General features: G+C 40.7%; 1 protein-coding gene across 5 annotated transcripts in view; it reads left to right on the top strand.

The window, feature by feature from the left end:
- Positions 1 to 2,842: 2,842 nt before the first annotated feature.
- Positions 2,843 to 18,945, top strand: part of SPATS1 (spermatogenesis associated serine rich 1) — a 30,917-nt gene continuing 14,814 nt past the window's right edge. For 2 of the 5 annotated variants that reach the window (XR_013993069.1, XM_081044321.1), the window contains exons 1-3: positions 2,843 to 3,131; positions 3,570 to 3,677; positions 10,774 to 10,921. Coding sequence is in view for 4 of the 5 variants with exons in the window: in XM_081044321.1 (XP_080900447.1) it covers positions 2,939 to 3,131; positions 3,570 to 3,677; positions 10,774 to 10,921 (449 nt within the window). In the remaining variant the exon portion in view is untranslated. Of the gene's footprint in view, positions 3,136 to 3,569; positions 3,678 to 10,773; positions 10,922 to 18,945 lie in introns of all 5 variants that reach the window. The other 3 variants (XM_081044324.1, XM_081044323.1, XM_081044322.1) reach the window with 3 other exon arrangements.

Here is an 18,945-nt window from a genome sequence, read left to right as displayed (position 1 = left end):
GTGTACTTATGGGACAAGCATGTTCAATGAGAGTTTTGTGGTGACTTATTTTTGACATTGGGGAAGAAAGGTTCTCTTATAGGGGCTGTTTGCAGTGGTGTGTGTGTGTGTGTGTGTATGTGTGTGTAGAAATAGTGTTTAAGACCCCCTCCATTTAACTTGCAACTCCTGAGGTTTACCATCACATGAGGCTTTTTACCAATGTCCCTGGCCACTCAGCTATCAAATAATGCCATCCTTCTGGGCTCAAGTTTCTTTCTATGATAGGCAATTTGTGTTTGGCCAAGACCCAAAAGGAGCAGGGTCAAGTTTGATATCACTTCCCCTCTGCTGTCTGGTTTCCTCTGATTCCTGGGCACCTAATTTTTTTTTTTTTTTTAAGATTTTATTAGGGAAGGGGAACAGGACTTTATTGGGGAACAGTGTGTACTTCCAGGCCTTTTTTCCAAGTCAAGTTGTTGTCCTTTCAATCTTAGTTGTGGAGGGTGCCATTCAGCTTCAAGTTGTTGTCCTTTCAGTCTTAATTGTGGAGGGCGCAGCTCAGCTCCAGGTCCAGTTGCCGTTGCTAGTTGCAGGGGGCACAGCCCACCATCCCTTGCAGGAGTCGAACCGGCAACCTTGTGGTTGAGAGGATGCGCTCCAACCAACTGAGCCACCCGGAGCTCAGCAGCAGCTCAGCTCAAGGTGCCGTGTTCAATCTTAGTTGCAGGGGCTGGAGCCCACCATCCCCTGCGGGACTTGAGGAATTGAACCGGCAACCTTGTGGTTGAGAGCCCACTGGCCCACGTGGGAATCGAACCGGCAGCCTTTGGAGTTAGGAGCATGGAGCTCCAACCTCCTGAGCCACCCGGCCATCCCTGAATTTTTTTTTTAAATCAACCATTTTTCTAATTTTTCTTTTTTAATTGGGGAATATTGGGGAACAGTGTGTTTCTCCAGGGCCCATCAGCTCCAAGTCATTGTCCTTCAATCTAGTTGTTGAGGGCACAGCTCAGCTCCAAGTCCAGTCGCCATTTTCAATTTTTAGTTGCAGGGGGCGCAGCCCATCATCTCATGTGGGAATTGAACCAGCAACCTTGTTGTTGAGAACTCGCGCTCTAACCATCAGGCTGCCCCACTGGCAGCTCAGCGGCAGCTCGTTGTCTTCAGTCTAGTTGTGGAGGGCGCAGTTCACTGTCCTATGTGGTAATAGAATCGGCAGCCCTGTTGTTCAGAGCTCGCACTCTAACCAACTGAGCCATCCGGCCACCCCGAGAGTGAGAGAATTTTGACTCTGGGATTCACCTTCTATCCTGTAATCCCCAGATTAACAGATAGATCTTGGTGTTCTGGAACCTGGTGGTGCAGGTTAGGGACCTGGTGTCTTTCCTCCCAAGAAGATGCAAACAGGAGGGGGAAGGTCTCCGCTCCGGGCATTTTAACATCCATCCATCCATCCATCCATCCATCCATCCATCCATTTAGTCATTAATTAAACAAATGGTTATTGAGCACTTTTATGTGCCAGGCACCACACTAGGTACTTGGTGGATAGCAGTGAACAAAACAGACAAAAATCTCTGCCTTCCTGGCATTGCAGCATCGTGGGTCAGGCCATTAATAACTATGCTGTTGCCCGGCTATTATTTCTATTACAAAGCTGGTACCTCTCATGGGATAATTAAACAGATAAAATGTGTTTTTCTTAAACTTTCATGAGAGGAAATGCCCAGGATATAATGAGAGAAAATTGCATATGTAGTTTAGCTCCCATGATGTTAACATATATGTGCATACAACAATGTACAGGTGGGAAATAGCCTCTAAACATTAGTAGTGGTGTGGCAGACTGTGTTTTCTAGGATGGCCACAACAAGATCCCCCATCCTCTAGGCTCTTCATACAGTGTGAACTTGATTCTCCCATTGAGACGTATGGTCAACGTTTCCTGTCCCTGCATCCAAGACAATACAGCTTTTGCCTGCTCCTCCTGGGATGCTCCCATTTGGAATGCCAGACTCTGTGAGGAAGCACGTGGGAAAGCCACGTGTAGGTGATTTGGCCAAAGCGCCAGCTAAGGTCCTAGCTGACAGCCAACGCAAGTCACCAGACATGAATGGGGAGGCTCCAGCCGCCTTCTGACTGCAGCCGCATGAGAGATCCCAAGCATGAACAGCCTAGTTAGCCTAGCCAACCTCCAGAATCAGGAGATAATAATGATAGTTGTGTAAAATCACAGAGTTTGGGGGTGATTTTTGTTACACAGCCATAGATCTCCAAAGGAAGTGGTTTACCTGGATTGTGGGTCTATGGGTATGAACACTATTTTTCTATATTTTCCAAGATTTCTACAATGCCCATTTATTTTATAATCAGTAAAAGAAATTGTTATTAAAAAGAAAAACACGGTCTAAATTTTTTTTTTGCTTCACCTAGGGAGAAATTAGATCTGAATTTGAATCGAGGGGCTTAAACTAGACTGGGTGAAAAGCTTTCCCTACTCGCCTGATTAGATGCTGGAAAGGATTAGTAAAATAAATTCAAGTTGGTATGATGGAAAGAGTGGTAGATTTGGAGTGAGTAAATTTGGAAACGAGTCTCAGTTTTCTGGGTGACCTTGCCCAAACCCTTGCTCAAATTCAGCTTTCTATTTTGAACAATGCAGCTGGCTGCTTAAGGAAGATAAAACATCCACCAGGGCTCCTGGCCTAGAAAAAGCGCTTTGTGAGTGGTAGGTCATCCTGTCTAATCAATCCCAATTATAAGCGGGCGTCTGCAAATGTGGAAGCCTCATCCTTCACTGCTGCCAGAGACGGCAGTTCTGATAATGAAAATTGCTCGGAGAAGAGCCCAACTGCTAAAAGAGAAACTCTGAGCAACTTTTCCAGTGGTCACTTGCCCACGACGCTCTGCGGTGGCTGGAGCCTCTCGCTCTGGCTCTCTCAGGAGACTCCATCGCATGCAGGGGACCAGAGCGCCCCAGGATTCAGAGGGAGGAGCACCCGGAAGCCCGGCGGTGGCAAGGCGCGTTGCTGGGGCGAGTGTCCGGGCAACCCTGGAACGCGACTTCGCGGGAGGAGAGACGGCCGCGTCCCTCTGGCCCTTGGCTCTCGGCGCCTCGCCTGGCTGCCGGTTGGTGCGCCTGGCTGCCGGTTGGTGCGTTGATCTCGCCGCATCTTCCCTGGAGGCCCTTCCAGCGTGGAGCTGGGCCGCCCCTGTGGGGAATGGGGCGGAAGACCCAGAGCGGGAAAGGGAAGGAGCACCTGGGGGGGGGAGGGGGAGGGGGGAAAGAGGGAGGGGAGGAGGGAAGGGGCAGGGGGAGAAGGAGGGTGGGGGAGGGGGAAGGGGGAGGGCGGGGGGGGGCGCAGTGGGCTCTGCTCCCGCTCAGGGACTGAGCCCCTCGGAGCCCTGCGGGCATCCAATCCAAGACGCCCCCGCTAGAGGGACCCAGGGAAGCTCTGATTAAGAGGCCAACCCTGCCCTCTTAATTTCAATGGCTTGTGGAGTTTGTTTTGATTGCTACCTTTCTTACAAAGGTCTTTTCTTTGTCTCTGGGTTGCTGTTAATATTTAAAATCAACACGTGCATAGATGAGTCCATGTTCACGGGAACTAGTCCGCGGGGCTGTCATCTTCCCTCCATCTCCAGAGCGACCTGCAGCAGAGAGCTGGAGAAGGTTCAAGAGAAAGGAGACCACGGTATGACCCCGGTGGCGAGAAGATACAGTTGCGTTTAAGAAACCAGGAAGGCTGGGTGTGGATTTGGTCGCCAAATCCAAGTTTACGAGGGCCAGGAGGCACCATTTGGAATTTAAAAGGAGGCTAGTGTGGGTGTGTGTGCGCGTGTGCGTGTATGTATGTGTGTGTGTGTGTTACTTGAAGATTAGCTTATGTCTGTACGATTATTAACCCAAGATCTGATAAGGCAGAGAACAGCGTCCAAGCAGAGTGTCATACTTTACCTCCCTGGATCTCGTAACAGCCCAACGGGTATATTACATATGAGTAAAGAGAGCAACAGGTTTGACCTGCCCAGTGCTTCAGTCAATAAATGGGGAAGCTGGGATTTGACTTGAATCTTCTGGTTTCCAAAGTCTGTGCCCTTTTCTTTTCTTTTCTTTTCTTTTTTCTTTTTTTTTTCTTTTCTTTTCTTTTTTTTTTTTTTCTCATATATTAGTAGATTTGTGGCACTGTTTATTGGATGGGACAGGTCCAGTGGAAATTATGACCACTTTAGGGAAAGGTTTAATTAGATAATGGATGGTAGGTCTGTAATTGTTTCTTAAGGTTGAGGATGTTTGGGGGCACGTTTGTCTTAAGAGAACAGTGTCATGGAGCCGAACAGCCACAGTCTCAGAAAACCTCAGAGTGAGTAGATGTCCAGGTTGGCATTTACCTGTTATAGGTGAATGGCCTGTGTGCTGCAGATGTTACCACAAAGGGTCTGTTTGCCTGTGTGCATCCAAGCCAAAAGGAACCAGGAACAGGTGTTGGCAGGCAAGAAAGTAAACGTTTACTTAAGGAGTTAGCAGTAAGCCCAGAGATACAGGTGAGCTAGTGCTTTCAGAAACCTGGCTCTGCGATGGCCTCTATAAAGGCTATAAAAAGGAAAAATCGTTAATCGTGGTTTCTATGGAAGTTGGGGCTGGGGGCTCTGCTGATTGGTGGGGGCTAAGGCAGTTGATCATGTGATCATGGCTTCAGGTCCCGGCGTCAGTCATGGTGCTGTTTGGTCTGGTTTCCGAGGATATGGTCTGTGGGGCCGTTCCACGTTCCTGAGCCTGGAGGTGAAACATCACTGAGGCCAAGGTGTTATCTCTATTTGATTAAAATCTAATTCTAGTCTGAGGTTTAGTTATTATATCTTAGTCATGGTTGATAGACCTGAAGCTTTATTCTTAAATGAATTTGGTGCTGACCAGAACCTAATGTCCCAAGGGCTTCATGATTAAAAGGAGTGGACATACAGTATAGGCACTGTTAGGAGGTTCTGGGGAAAGAACGCAAGTGAGTCATAGCTCTGTCGGGCTAAACCAAGCTGGCTTGGGTTACAGCAGAATGCATGCTAGAGACGTGAAGCTCATGTGTGGTTACACAAAAGGGATTGGAAAATGTTCTGTCTCTGCTCCGGCATCTCTTAGCTTGGTTTCTGGTCTTTTGTATTCCAGGTCCGGATCTACTCCTTCCTAAGTGTGGGGAGAGGAGGGACGTGTGACTTACCATACTTATCTCTAAGCAGGGCCAAGAGAGCAGGAGGAGTTAGAACCATTAATTGCCCAACATGCAATTAGGTCAGCAAGGCGAAGAAGGTTGTGGAAGTCTAAGCTCCAGACCTTTCTGCAGTTTCCAGGTTGATATGGGTTAAGGAGGGAGCTGCTATTTTAAGGGTGGGTTAGAGGGGTGCGTGTTTCTGAGTTAGGAGTACCGGGAAAGCACTGGCCCTTGAGATCCCCAGACCACATTAACCAAAGATCCGTGGCTTCCTTTTCTGCTCTGTAGGTGTGTCCACTCAGGAGACCACACCTGAGCTCCGCTTAACATGGAGTCCACAGGGTTCCGGAAGGAAGGGCTCCAAAACCCAGTTGAAGATGAATGCGCAGCTGTAGGGTGTGTATGCGTTTTTCCAGCAGAGAGGTCCCATTGCTTCATTACCTTTCAGGGGAGTCTGTGATCCAACAAAGGGTTACAAACCACCATCCTCGATCCTTAGATGGTTGAGCAGATAAGCAGAGGTGGCAAACTGGATGTTTAGTTAAAGGGTATCCACATTAAGCTAACTTGGCTTGATGTGTTGTCTACTTCCAGCCAGACAGTTGCTATTGCGTAAATCAGCTGAGATGACAAGTGTGTGAAAATGCCTTGGTTATGTAAGGTTGTTATTCCTGTCTAAAGAAATGGAAATAATTATCATGAATTCTACAGATGGTCACAAAGAAACAGAATTTCTTTTAAACTCTCCTTTGCCCCCAAATTCCTTTCTAGTCACCAGAACCTTCTCTTGGTCTTTTGGTCCTATCACCTTTCGTTATCTCAGTGTTTTAGTGACTTGTTAGAATTTCCCATCTTATGGCTTACTGGGCATTTATTGCATTTGAATAACAATGATGATAAATGGTGACCCTTTCAAGAATGAGGTTCCTGAGCTTATTTGTTTCTCACCCCAGCCTAGTGAACTACAGAGGTGCGGTGGGCATTGGGAGCAGGGCTGGGAGGGGTAATTGACTTGCTTAAAGTTACTTGATGTCTGCACGATGGGAATATCAGTATCAGAGTAGAAGTGTTCAGACTTGCAATTCCACACTCTTCTCCTACCTGAGCAGATGTGGAGAGGCAGTTTGAGGCCATGTTTGTGTCTCCAGGTTGTGTATGAGGCTGAGTTACTTCTAGAAAGATCCTGTAGTTGGTTGGATCTGGAGAATGTGATGTCTGCCAGTTTAACAGCGAGACTACTCTTTTTGTCCTTGTTGGTCAGATAAGACTTTCCTGTTACCCAGCAGTGACAGGCCACTTTCTAGAGCGTTGCCAACACAAAACTTCTTAAGCAAACAAGGAAATATGCTAAATCCATATATGTTATTTTACTGCTTGCTGCTCAGGATTATGTAATACATTTAAATTTTGCCCCTAAAATTAAAAAAGAAAACACAAAAACTTGTGAAGAGGCCCCCTCTGATACCATCCATAACGACCAATTCTGGCTTTGGTGAACTCTCAAGTCCTTTAGTGGCAAATAATACAATTTAAATGCTTACAGTCTATGAAAAGGCAGCCTCTTTTAAAAACTGTGGGAAAATATTATCAAAAGTCAATGCTATAATAAATAACTCAGAACTTACATATGAGAATCAATGTAGAAGACATCTCTGCCCTTGATCTGATTTCTTCTCTGCATGTGTGGGTCTTTTCTGCATCCTTATAGGTAAATTTTATATTTTTTATATGGGTTATTTCTAGAAGTAGAACCATTGGATCAAAAGTGTACTTCTTATAGGTTTCGGAAGACACATATGTGCAAACTGCTCTTCAATAAAATGGAGACATTTCCACCAGCAATGTATGAGAATGCCATTTCTCTAAGCTGGGCCAAACTTGGGTATTTGCAAACTGAAAGCAAATTATGGTGTCTCATTTTAAATTTAGCTCTTTGATTAGAAGAAAAGATTAACTTTTTTGCAAATGTACATTGGCTATTTTTATGTGTGAGTTTTTTTAATGAATTACCTAGTCATGTCTTTTGCTCATTTTTTTCTCCTTGAGTATTTATTTTCATCTTATAAATTTATAAAAACTCATAATTTGTCATGACTACTATTTTTCTTATCATGTGTTATAAATTTCCCCCAGTTTATAGTTTGCTATAGAAGTTTTAAATGTATATGTATCCAAGTTTATTCATCTTTTCCTTTATTTTGCCTGTATTTGATATCTTTCTAAGAAATAATTTCCCCACTCTAAGATTATATAAACATTCACTTATCATTTTTTAGGTACATGTTTTATTTTAAGTTTTATATTCAAATCTATAATTTATCGGAAATTTATTTTGGGATAAGAGAGATTTAATTTTATATTGATTCTAAATGGTTAATTAGTTGTTGTAGCAATTTTTTTTTAATGATAAATGGTGACCCTTTCAAGAATAATCCATTCGTTCTTCACTGTGATAAAATGCCACCATTATCATATGCAATTTTATTCTATCTACATTTTCTATTTTGTTCTGTTGATTTATCTGTCAGGGTTTGTATCAATACCATCTTGATTACTGTAACATAAAACTACATTTTATAAATTATACTCCATAGCTCTGTAACCTTGAACAAGTTATTTGACATTTCTTGTACTCAATTTTTTTTACGTGTAACGTTATTTCTATTTTATTTGTAATTATGACTGCCTTTTCATTTCTCATACTGTTTACTTGTGTTTAAAATCTTTTTCTTGAACTTTGCTTGTCCCCTTGTTAATTTTTTTCCATGAAGCCATAATTCTGATATTTTTTTTTTATTTCATTCATTTCTTTTATGATTTCCTTCCTTACCATTTTTTGGGGGGTTATTCTTTTTTCCTTACTTCTTGAATTGAAAGCCTACCTCATTAATTTTGGATTTTTTTTTTTTTTTTTACACTTTAACCCATCAATTCTAAGATGAACATTTTTCACAGTTTGCATCTATGAAGTTGGATTTGTCTTACCAGTGCTGTGGGCCCAGCGGCAAGTGTGAAATAGTTGTCATAAACTTTGCTGTATGAGCACTGAATAATGCAGAAAGTGTGTCTGTGGTTTGGAAGAAAACTCCAGAGGCAATAGAGGAGAAATTAGAAATGCTGCATCACCCTGTTGCACTGAGGTCAGTTTAGGTGGAAAATGTGGGCATCACTGATTGAGTTGAAAAGTGAGTTAGTAATCAAACTTTCTTATGTGAGGAAGGTTGAAGAATGCCTTAATTTATTTTATGTTTTTTCCTTTAAATATGCACACAAGTGATATGATATAGGCTTACAATCTCTAAGTTTAAAGGTGCTTCAATAAGTATAAAGTAAAAAATTCTAAGGGATAAAGCATGTGTCATAGTTTAATAGGCAGCTTTTGTTCTTTGTGGTGCATAAAATAATAATGTTATTACAATGGATGGTGTCTTATATTCAGTGAAATACAGTATATGCATTTAACACTCTAGTTTCTAATCACTGCTTTAGTTGATCCCACAAGTTATGATATATAATACTTATGTTATTGATGATTAAGCACTTCATGCTTTCCATTACGATTTCTCCTTTTATATGAAATATTTACAAGCGTGGTTTGAGTTTCCAAGTATATGGGTTTTGTTTTTTTTTTTGGCTGTCTTTTTATTGTTGACTTGTGATTGTGTTGCATTGTGGTCAGAGAGTGTGGACTGTGTTATATTTGTTGATGCTACTTTTGTGGCTCAGAGGGTGGTTAGTCCTTTGGCGGTTGGGGACCTGTGCTCTCCTCTTCACAGCTCTGCCCCTTTCTCGCCCCTCTGCTGGGCTCCACTCCTTCTCAATTACTCACACCTCAAGCAATCAATTGATCTTCACTGTACCTGGGGCTGCTCTAGGCCCCACAGCATATTCCCAACAAGTCTTCCCACACTTGTCTGGTCTTGAGAATCAATCACCTGAGATGCTTTTTATTTAAACATGGATTCCCAGGTTTTCCCCAGTAGTTCTGAGTCAGATCTCTGTGAGCTGCATGTTGTTAAATAAGTGCCCCTAGGTGATTCTCATGACCAGGCAAATTGGGGGACTGCTATGAAGTTGGGAATCAGGAAGTGGGACGGGATGGAATGCAGTACAGGGATGGAGCTCGACTTGCAGAGGAAGAAAGTCATTAACAAAATCATGAGCCTACGAGCTACTGGGGGAGAAGGGCCTTGTTAAAAATGCGGATTTCTGGACCTCACATAGAGAGATTCTAATTCAGTGGGTCTGTGATGGGATTTTGGAATCTGTATGAGTATTTTAAATTCTGATACAGACAGTCCTTATGCCCTACCACGAGAAACACCAGCATGGAGATATTGTGAAGAGACGAAGAAGCTCAATTAGCCTTCAAATTGGGTAGAGACACAGGCAAAGTCCTTGTCAGAGTAAAGGGTTTGGTGATAGGGTTGGGATTTGACAAGAGTATAACAGATATGATCCACTTGCTATATGAATTTGAGAGGGAGTTCATAAGAAATGAATAAAAGATTGTCTAAGTAGCAGTCCCACTGATAGATGATGGGAATTTGCAGATGGCACGTGGTAAATACCATATACACGTGAAGCATGACTCTGTGTAGGTGGAACAACAGTCAGTCAAAAAATGCAGAGAAGTCTAAATCTTATTTCTTGTCATTTTCTTATAACTAGAAGTTACATTGTGTCTATTGAGCTTCTATGCTCTACGCAGTTATGCATAAAGAAATGCACTATCCATTCATCTGACTTCTTAAAAAAAGTGAATGGACAAGGCACACACCTATATAAAATGATGAGAGAACAGACTGTCTTTCACTAAGCAGTAATTGTATAGCAGAATGAAGACACTTCTCTATCTGATGGTCACTGGCTTTTAGGACTCTTTTGCTTGTAATTATGAGTGGTTGGGGAGTTATAATTCTTTTTCATTTATTCACTCGAACACTATTGAACGTTGATTTTGTGCCAGGCCTTGTTCTGAGTGCTGCTAAGATGAATAAGACACAGTCTAGTGGGGAAGACGTGTATGTAAATGATGACGTCACTACAGTGTGAGGGGAACCCATGGAAGCTTCTGAAGACAGTTCTTGGGGTTGTGATCACCAGCTGTATTCATTGGGCTTTCTGCGAAAAAATCCTTTGGAAAATTGTATTGAGGTGGTCGATACAACATACAGTGATGGATAATTCAAGTCAGATCTTATCTCTTTCATTTAGTTCAGAGTAGACAAATCATGTAAAAGGGCAAGCAGTCTAGCATAGTGCTTAGGATTTTAGACTGTAGTGTCACAAGAACTGTGATCAACTTTGGGCTGAGATGTTGATTTTCTATGTGCAAGTGGCTTAATCTGCTGAGCTTCAGTTTCTTCATCTGTAAAATGGAAGGATAAGTAAACGTACATTTGTGGGTGGTTAAGAGAATTAAATGGGAAAATGCGTGTAAGACGTCAACACAATCCCTAGTACACAGTAAATACTCAAAAACTGTTATTTTTTTTTTTTTAATATTTATAACCTAGGGAACAAGATAGAGTGGAAGGTATTTTCATTCATGTAATCAAATGGTGATATCTATGTATTGCAGGCACTAAATGCAAGGATTTTCTGGAATCCCAGGGATGCTTTGCCAACACAACATCCTCTGACCAAAGGGTGAGCCCCTCATCTTCTGTTGCAACACGTCTAAATGTCAGTGAGTCTTCAGACCCCTGCCGATTGTCTGCTCACCTGGTGTAAGTAAGGGTCCAGTGAAGAGCCATAAATGGTGGGGTGAATTCTGACCAGGGAGCCAACTGTCTGAGCAATAGCTTGACATCTTTGACAAGAACATGGATTCTGGAGCCAGATTGTCTGGGTTCAAATCCCAGTTCTGACACTTAGCACCTGTGTGAACTTGGGCAAATTACTTTGCCTCCTTGGGTTTCAGTTTTCTCATCTGTAAATGGGGATAACACTCCATAGGATTGTTGTGAGGATTAAATGAGTAAATACATGTAAAGTGATGAGATGACTCCCCGGCATACAATAAGTTCCGTATAAGTGCTTGCTATTATGAAGTTCAAAAGCAGGTGTAACTAAACTATATTTTTTGGGAATACATACATACATAGGTAGTAAATCAAAGAAAAGCAAAGAAATGATTACTTTGAGGGTCAGAGTCAGGATAGTGGTTCCCTCTTTGAAAAAGGAACGACACATATTTTCTGGGGAGTGAGAAGGGAGGGTTAGCCTTGGTTTTTTTTTTGTCCTGGATGTTGGCTTTATAATTATTTATAAAGGTGTACTTATGTTTTATGTACTTTTCTCTGTTTATATTTCTTTTACAGTAAAAGTTTTGACAACCTTTTTCTAATAACTTTTGTTATAATGAAAGTAATTTCAGTTCATTGTAGAAATTTTGAAAATAAAACCAGTATTAAAAATAAAAATCAGGGTGGCTGGTTAGCTCAGTTGGTTGGAGCATGGTGCTAATAACACCGAGGTTGCTGGTTCGTTCCCCGCATGGGCCACGGTGAGCTGTGCCCTCCTTAAAAATAAATAAATAAATAAATAAATAAAATAAAATAAAAATCACAATAATTCCACCTCTTAGAGAGACAGTGTTAAAGTTTTGATGTTTTTAACATGCATAAAAAAATCTTCTATTTCTTTCTTATGCAGATACATATATATTTATTTGATCATATTATATTACTCTTTAAAACCTACTTTTTCCCATTCTGCATTTATCTACTTTTCCCCTGTTTATCTGTCCATGTCCTCCCCACCCTGGACCCTAAGCTCCTTGAGAGCAGGGACTGTGTTTGGATCCTGTGTCTAGAACAGTGCCTGCCACAAAACGTATTCAGATAAATGTTTGTTGAGTAAACAAAGTAGATGAGTACTTCCAAGATTCTTTTGGAATGTTTCTGTTATCCTTGCAATCTTTTCTACATAGTTTGTTCAGCAAAGCCTTTTGAAAAATATTTAGGAGAGACTTATTTCATGTCAATGCCAAAATTAACATATTCTGAACTTGATGGGGGGTGGGGCTCTGAGTAATTGCATTTTTGCTATATCTGCACACAACCAAAGTTCAAAGATATTAGTCTACATATGTTTATTTAAAACTGGAGATCAAGCTATACACAACTTCTGAGTTATTGCACTAGTGTTCTTTATGATTTTTTCAGCAGAGCACATTGTTTAGCGTGAGACTACAGATCCAGCCTAGATCCTGTCTAGGTGTGCTTTAGCATTAAATTCTCTGAAGGTCTATTTCCTTTTCGTTTTCTTTCTTTCTTTTTTTGTTTAACTTGATTTATTTTAATAATAATTACTAAAATGTATTGAACACATTTCTCAGTAAGTATTTTTAAAAGATTTTTATAAAAATATAGCTAACGTATAATATTATATTATATTAGTTTCAGGTGTACACCATTTATATTCAACATTTATATACCTAAAGAAGTGATCACAATGATAAGTCCAGCAACCATCTGACACTACCATGCTACCACAATGTTAATAACTATATTCCCCAACTGTACCTTACAACCCCGTGACTTATTTGTTTTATACCTGGAAATCTGAACCCTTTATTCCCCTTCATCTTCCCCACCCCTTTTTAAAATTTTTCAGTTACAGTTGACATTCAATATTATTTTATATTAATTTCAGGTGTACAGAATAGTGGTTAGGTATTTATATAATTTAAGAAGTGATTCCCCCCTGCCTAGTCTAGTACCCACCTGGCATTATACATAGTTATTACCATATTTATTATTGACTATATTCCCTATGCTTAACTTTACAACCCATGACTATTTCGTAACTACCAATTTGTACTTCTGAATTCCTTCACCTTTTTCACCCTGCCCCACAAATCCCCTCCCATTTATCACCCTGATAAATCTAGTACCCATCTGACACCATACATAGTAAACAATATTATTGACTGCATTCCTTATGCTGTACCTTACATACCCATGACGACTGTGTAGCAACCAATTTGTACTTCTTAATCCCATTCCCTTTTTCACCCATCCCTAACCCTCTCCCATCTGGCAACCATCAAAATGTTCTCTGTATCTGTGAGTTTGTTTCTGTTTTGTTTGTTTGTTTATTTATTTTGTTCTTTAGATTCCACATATAAGCAAAATCACATTACATCTCTCTTTCTTTGTCTGACATACTCCACTCAGCACAATACCCTCCAGGTCCATCCATGCCTCTATGGATGGCAAGAATCCATTTCCTTCCATGGCCAAGCAATATTTCATTGTATATATTTACCACCTCTTTATCCATTCTTCCACTGATGGACGTCCAGGCTGCCTCCACATCTTGACTACTGTAAACAATGCTGCAATGAACATATGGACCTCCCCTCAAAGTAGCCTTTTGGGTTTCTTCGGATAAATACTCAGAAGTGGATTACTGGGTCGTTCTTTGTCTTGTTATAGCCTTTGTTTTAAAGTTTAATTTCTTCTGTCATAAGTATTGCTACCCCAGCTTTCTTTTTTTGTCTTTGTTTCCATTTTTGTGAAATATCTTTTTCCATCCTTTTACTTTCAATCTATGTGTGTCTTTTGATCTGAAGTGAGTTTCTTGTAGGCAACACATGTAAGAGTCTTGTTTTCTTATCCATTCAGCAACCCTATCTTTTGATTGGAGCATTTAATCCATTTATATTTATAGTAATTGTTGCTAGATATGTAGTTATTGCCATTTTGTTATTCATATTTTTGATCTTTTTTTGGTCTTAAATAAGTTCCTCTGAGATACCTTATAATACTGATTTGGTGGTGATGAACTTTAGCTTTTTCTTATCTGGGAAGCTCTTTATCTCTCCTTTGATTCTAAATGATAGCTTTGCTGGGTAAAGTAATCTTAGTTGTAGGTCCTTGCTTTTCATCGCTTTGAATATTTCATGCCAATCTCTTCTGGCCTTCAAAGTTTCTGTTGAGAAATCATCGGACAGTCTTTTGGGAGCTCCTTTGTAGGTAACTAACTGTTTTCTCTTGCTGCTTTTAAGATTCTCTTTTTGTCTTTAACCTTTGGCATTTTAATTATGATGTGTTTTGGTATTGGCCTCTTTGGGTTCATCTTGTTTGGGACTGAGCTTCCTGGGCTTGTATATCTATTTCTTTTGCTAAGTTAAGGAAGTTTCCAGTCATTTCTTGAAATAGGTTTTCAATTTCTTGCTCTCTGTCTTCTCCTTCTGTTACCCCAGTGATGCAAATGTTGTATGCCTGTTATTATTTCAGAGGCCCCTTAAATTATCCTAATTTTTTTTAATTCTTTTTTTCTTTTTGCTGTTTTGATTGGGTGTTTTCTGCTACCATATCTTCTAAATCACTGATTCGATCCTCTGCTTCATTGAATCTACTACTGATTCTCTCTAATGTGTTCTTCATTTCAGTAATTGTATTCTTTATTTATGATTGGTTCTTTTTTATGTTTTCTATTTCCATTTTTATGTTTCCTGTCTCTTCGTTGATGTTCTCCCTGAGATCATTGAGTATCCTTATAACCAGTGTTTGGAACTCTGTATCTGGTAGATTGCTTGTCTCTATTTTGTTTAGTTATTTTTCTGGAGCTTTGTTCTGTTCTTTCATTTGGGACATGTTTTTTTTTTTTTTTTTTGTCTCCTCATTTTGGCTGCCTCCTTGAGTTTGTTTCTATATATTAGGTAGGTCTGCTATGCCTCCCAGTCTTAGTAGAGTGGCCTTATATAGTAGGTGTCCTGTGGGGCCCAGTGGTGCAGTCTCCCTGAGCTGAGTGCTCCAGATATGTTCCTTGTGTGGGTTGTGTGTGCCCTCCTGTTGTAGTTGAGACTTGGTTGCTGTTTGCTCGTGAATGGGAGGGATTGACTCTCGGACTGATTGGTTGTGAGGATTGGCCATGATTACAGTGGAGGAACTGTTGTGCAGGGGCTGACCCTACAGAGAATGATTTGCGTTAGCAGGGCTCTGGTGCCTGCCCAGTGTGCCCTTTGGGTGTGTCATCCTTAGAGATGCCTGGGTGATTCTCCTGTTGAGTCTGGAGCTGGCCACTGGGTGTGCCAACCCCAAGGCATCCTGAGAGGGGACCTGCTGCAGACTAAGTTCATCCATAGCCTGTTCCCTGCCTGGGGCCACCTGGTGTGAGCCACAAAGTAATTTGCAGATGGCTACCACCCACACTGGGCTTGGAGATGTCACAAACAAAGGCCACCTCTCACTAATGCCTGGCTTAGGGCTGCTCAGCCAGGGGTATGGGACACACCAAAGCCAGATGCTGCACAGAAAAGCCACTGGAAGCGGTTTGGGTGTGCCGAAAGTTGGTTGGGGCAGGGTCTCAGGGAATCACCTGGGTGGGGCAGATGAATGGTGTTAGCCAGGTTGATGGAGACTCAAATATCACCATATCTGTGTCTACATGCTGGGAAGGGGTAAGACTCAGCAAAGAAACAATGGCTTCTGCCAGCTCCTCTGTTTGGGAGAAAGCTGCCCACCAGCCCTTGTGCTGGAGCCAGACAACTCAGTTCCTCCCCATATGTCTCTGGCATCTTTTGAGTTGCTGCCCCAGCACTGGAGCTCAGAGCGGGTGAGTCTGTTAGTGAGTAAGTCTGTGCGTGGGCCCTTTAAGAGGAGAGCCTGGGGCTGCAGCTGCTTTTGTCTCACTCAGCCACAATCTCAGCTGGTTTTCCCAGCCAGAAGTAATGGCACTGGAACCCTGGGTTGGGGAGCCTGGTGTGGGGCTGGAATCCCTCGGTCCTTTGGGATGGGGGGAACCTTCACAGCCAAGATATACCTTGAGGGTTTTTTTAAGTTTATTGGGGTGACAATTGTTAGTAAAATTACATAGATTTCAAGTGTACAATTCTGTATTACATCATCTATAAATCCCATTGTGTGTTCACCACCCAGAGTCAGTTCTCCTTCCATCACCATATATTTGATCCCTCTTACCCTCATCTCCCACCCCCCACCCCGTTACCCTCTGGTAACCACTAAACTATTGTCTGTGTCTATGAGTTTGTTTCTCATTTGTTTGCCTTGTTCTTTTGTTGTTTTTGGTTTATATACTACATATCAGTGAAATCATATGGTTCTCTGCTTTTTCTGTCTGACTTATTTAACTTAGCATTATACTCTCAAGATCCATCCATGTTGTCACAAATGGTCCTATTTCATCTTTTCTTACTGCCGAATAGTATTCCATTGTGTATTTATACCACAACTTCTTTATCCATTCATCTATCGAAGGACATTTTGGTTGTTTCCATGTCTTGGCCACCATAAATAAAGCTGCAATGAACATTGGAGCACACGTGTCTTTATGTATAAATGTTTTCAGATTTTTTGGGTAGATACGCAGAGGAGGGATTGCTGGGTCATATGGTAATTCTATTCGTAATTTTTTGAGGAATCTCCACACTGCCTTCCATAATGGCTGCACCAGTCTGCATTCCCACCAACAGTGTATGAGGGTTCCTTTTTCTCCACAGCCTCTCCAACACTTGTTACTATTTGTCTCATTGATGATAGCCATTCTGACTGGGGTGAGATGATATCTCATTGTGGTTTTTATTTGCATTTCTCTGATGATTAGTGATGTTGAGCATTTTTTCATATGTCTATTTGCTCTTTGTATGTCCTCTTTGGAGAAATGTCTCTTCAGGTCGTCTGCCCATTTTTCAATTGGGTGGTATGTTTTTTTCTTGTAGAGTTGCATGAATTCCTTGTATATTTTGGATATTAGCCCCTTATTGGAGGCACTGTTTGCAAAAATCTTCTCCCATTCAGTTGGTTGCCTCTTTATTTTGTCGATGGTTTCTTTTGCTGTGCAGAAGCTTTTAAGTTTCATATAGTCCTATTCGTTTATTTTAGGTTTTACTTCCATTGCCTTTGGAGTCAAATTGATAAAATGCTCTTTGAACCCAAGGTCCATAAGTTTAGTACCTATGTTTTCTTCTATGCAGTTTATTTTGTCAGGTCTTATGCTTAAGTCTTTGATCCATTTTGAATTAATTTTGGTACATGGTGACAGATAGCAGTCCAGTTTCATTCTTTTGTACATGGCTATCTAATTCTCCCAGAGCCATTTATTGAAGAGGCTGTCTTTCCTCCATTGTATGTTTTTAGCTTCTTTGTCAAAAATTGTCTGTCCATATTTATGTGGTTTTATTTCTGGGTTCTCAATTCTATTCCATTGGTCTACGTGTCTGTTTTTCTGCCAATACCATGCTGTTTCGATTATTGTAGCCTTGTAGTACAAGCTAAAGTCAGGGAGTGCGATACCTCCAGTATTGTTCTTTTTTCTTAAGATTGCTTTGGCTATTCGGGATCTTTTGTGGTTCCAAACAAACCTGATGATTTTTTGTTCTATTTCTTTAAAAAATGCCTTTGGGATTTTGATGGGGATTGAATTACATCTGTATATTGCTTTGGGTAATATGGCCATTTTAACTATGTTGATTCTTCCAATTCATGAGCACTGAATGTCTTTCCATTTCTTTGTGTCTTCTTCAGTTTCTTTTAAAAATGTCTTATAGTTTTCAGCATATAAGTCTTTCACATCCTCGGATAAGTTTATTCCTAGGTATTTTATTCTTTTTGCTGCAATTGCAAAAGGAATTGTTTTTTGTATTTCTTTTTCTGAGATTTCATTGTTAGTATATAGGAATGCAATGGACTTTTGTACGTTGATTTTGTAGCCAGCAACTTTACTGGATTTGTTGATTGTTTCTAATAGCTTTTTGGTGGAGTCTTTAGGGTTTTTTATATATAGCATCATGTCATCTGCAAAGAGTGACAATTTAACTTCTTCATTCCCAATTTGGATGCCTTTTATTTTTTTCTCTTGCCTGATTGCTCTGGCAAGGACTTCCAACACTATGTTGAAAAGCAGAGGTGATAGGGGACAGCCCTGTCGTGTTCCTGAACATAGAGCAAAGGGCTTCAGTTTTTCACCATTAATTATGAGATTAGCTGAGGTTTTGTGATATATGGCCTTTATTATGTTAAGGTATTTTCCTTCTATACCTATTTTATTAAGTGTTTTAATCATAAATGGATGTTGTATCTTGTCAAATGCTTTTTCTGTGTCAATTGATATAATCATATGATTTCTGTCCTTTATTTTGTTTATGTGATGTATCACATTGATGGATTTGTGGATGTTGAACCATCCTTGTGCCCCGGGGATGAACCCCACTTGGTCATGATGAATAATCTTTTTAATGCATTGTTGTACTCGATTTGCTAGAATTTTGTTTAGGATTTTTGCATCTGTATTTATCAGAGATGTTGGTCTGTAGTTTTCTTTTTTTGTGTTGTCCTTACCAGGTTTTGGTATCAGGGTAATGTTGGCCTCATAAAATGAATTGGGGAGTACTATTTCTTCTTCAATTTTTTTGGAAGAGTTTGATCAGGATTGGTATTAGATCCTCTTTGAAGGTTTGGTAGAATTCACTAGTGAAGCCAACTGGTCCCGGACTTTTGCTTTTGTGAAGGTTTTGGATCACTGATTCAATTTCGTTTCTGGTGATAGGTCTGTTTAGATTTTTCAGTTCTTGATGGTTCAGCCTAGGAAGGCTATATGTTTCTAAGAACTTGTCCATTTCTTCTAGGTTATTGAATTTGGTGGCATATAGTCCTTCATAGTATTCTTGGATGATCCTTTGTATTTCTGTGGTGTCAGTGATAACTTCCCCTTTCTCATTTCTGATTTTCTTAATTAGTGTCTTCTCCCTTTTTATCTTAGTGAGTCTAGCCAAGGGTTTGCC

This window comes from Rhinolophus hipposideros, assembly GCF_964194185.1.
Source record: "Rhinolophus hipposideros genome assembly, chromosome: 3".
Lineage (NCBI taxonomy): Eukaryota > Metazoa > Chordata > Mammalia > Chiroptera > Rhinolophidae > Rhinolophus > Rhinolophus hipposideros.
Note: the sequence above shows the minus strand (reverse complement) of the source record. Positions and strands in the feature narration are given on the sequence as shown.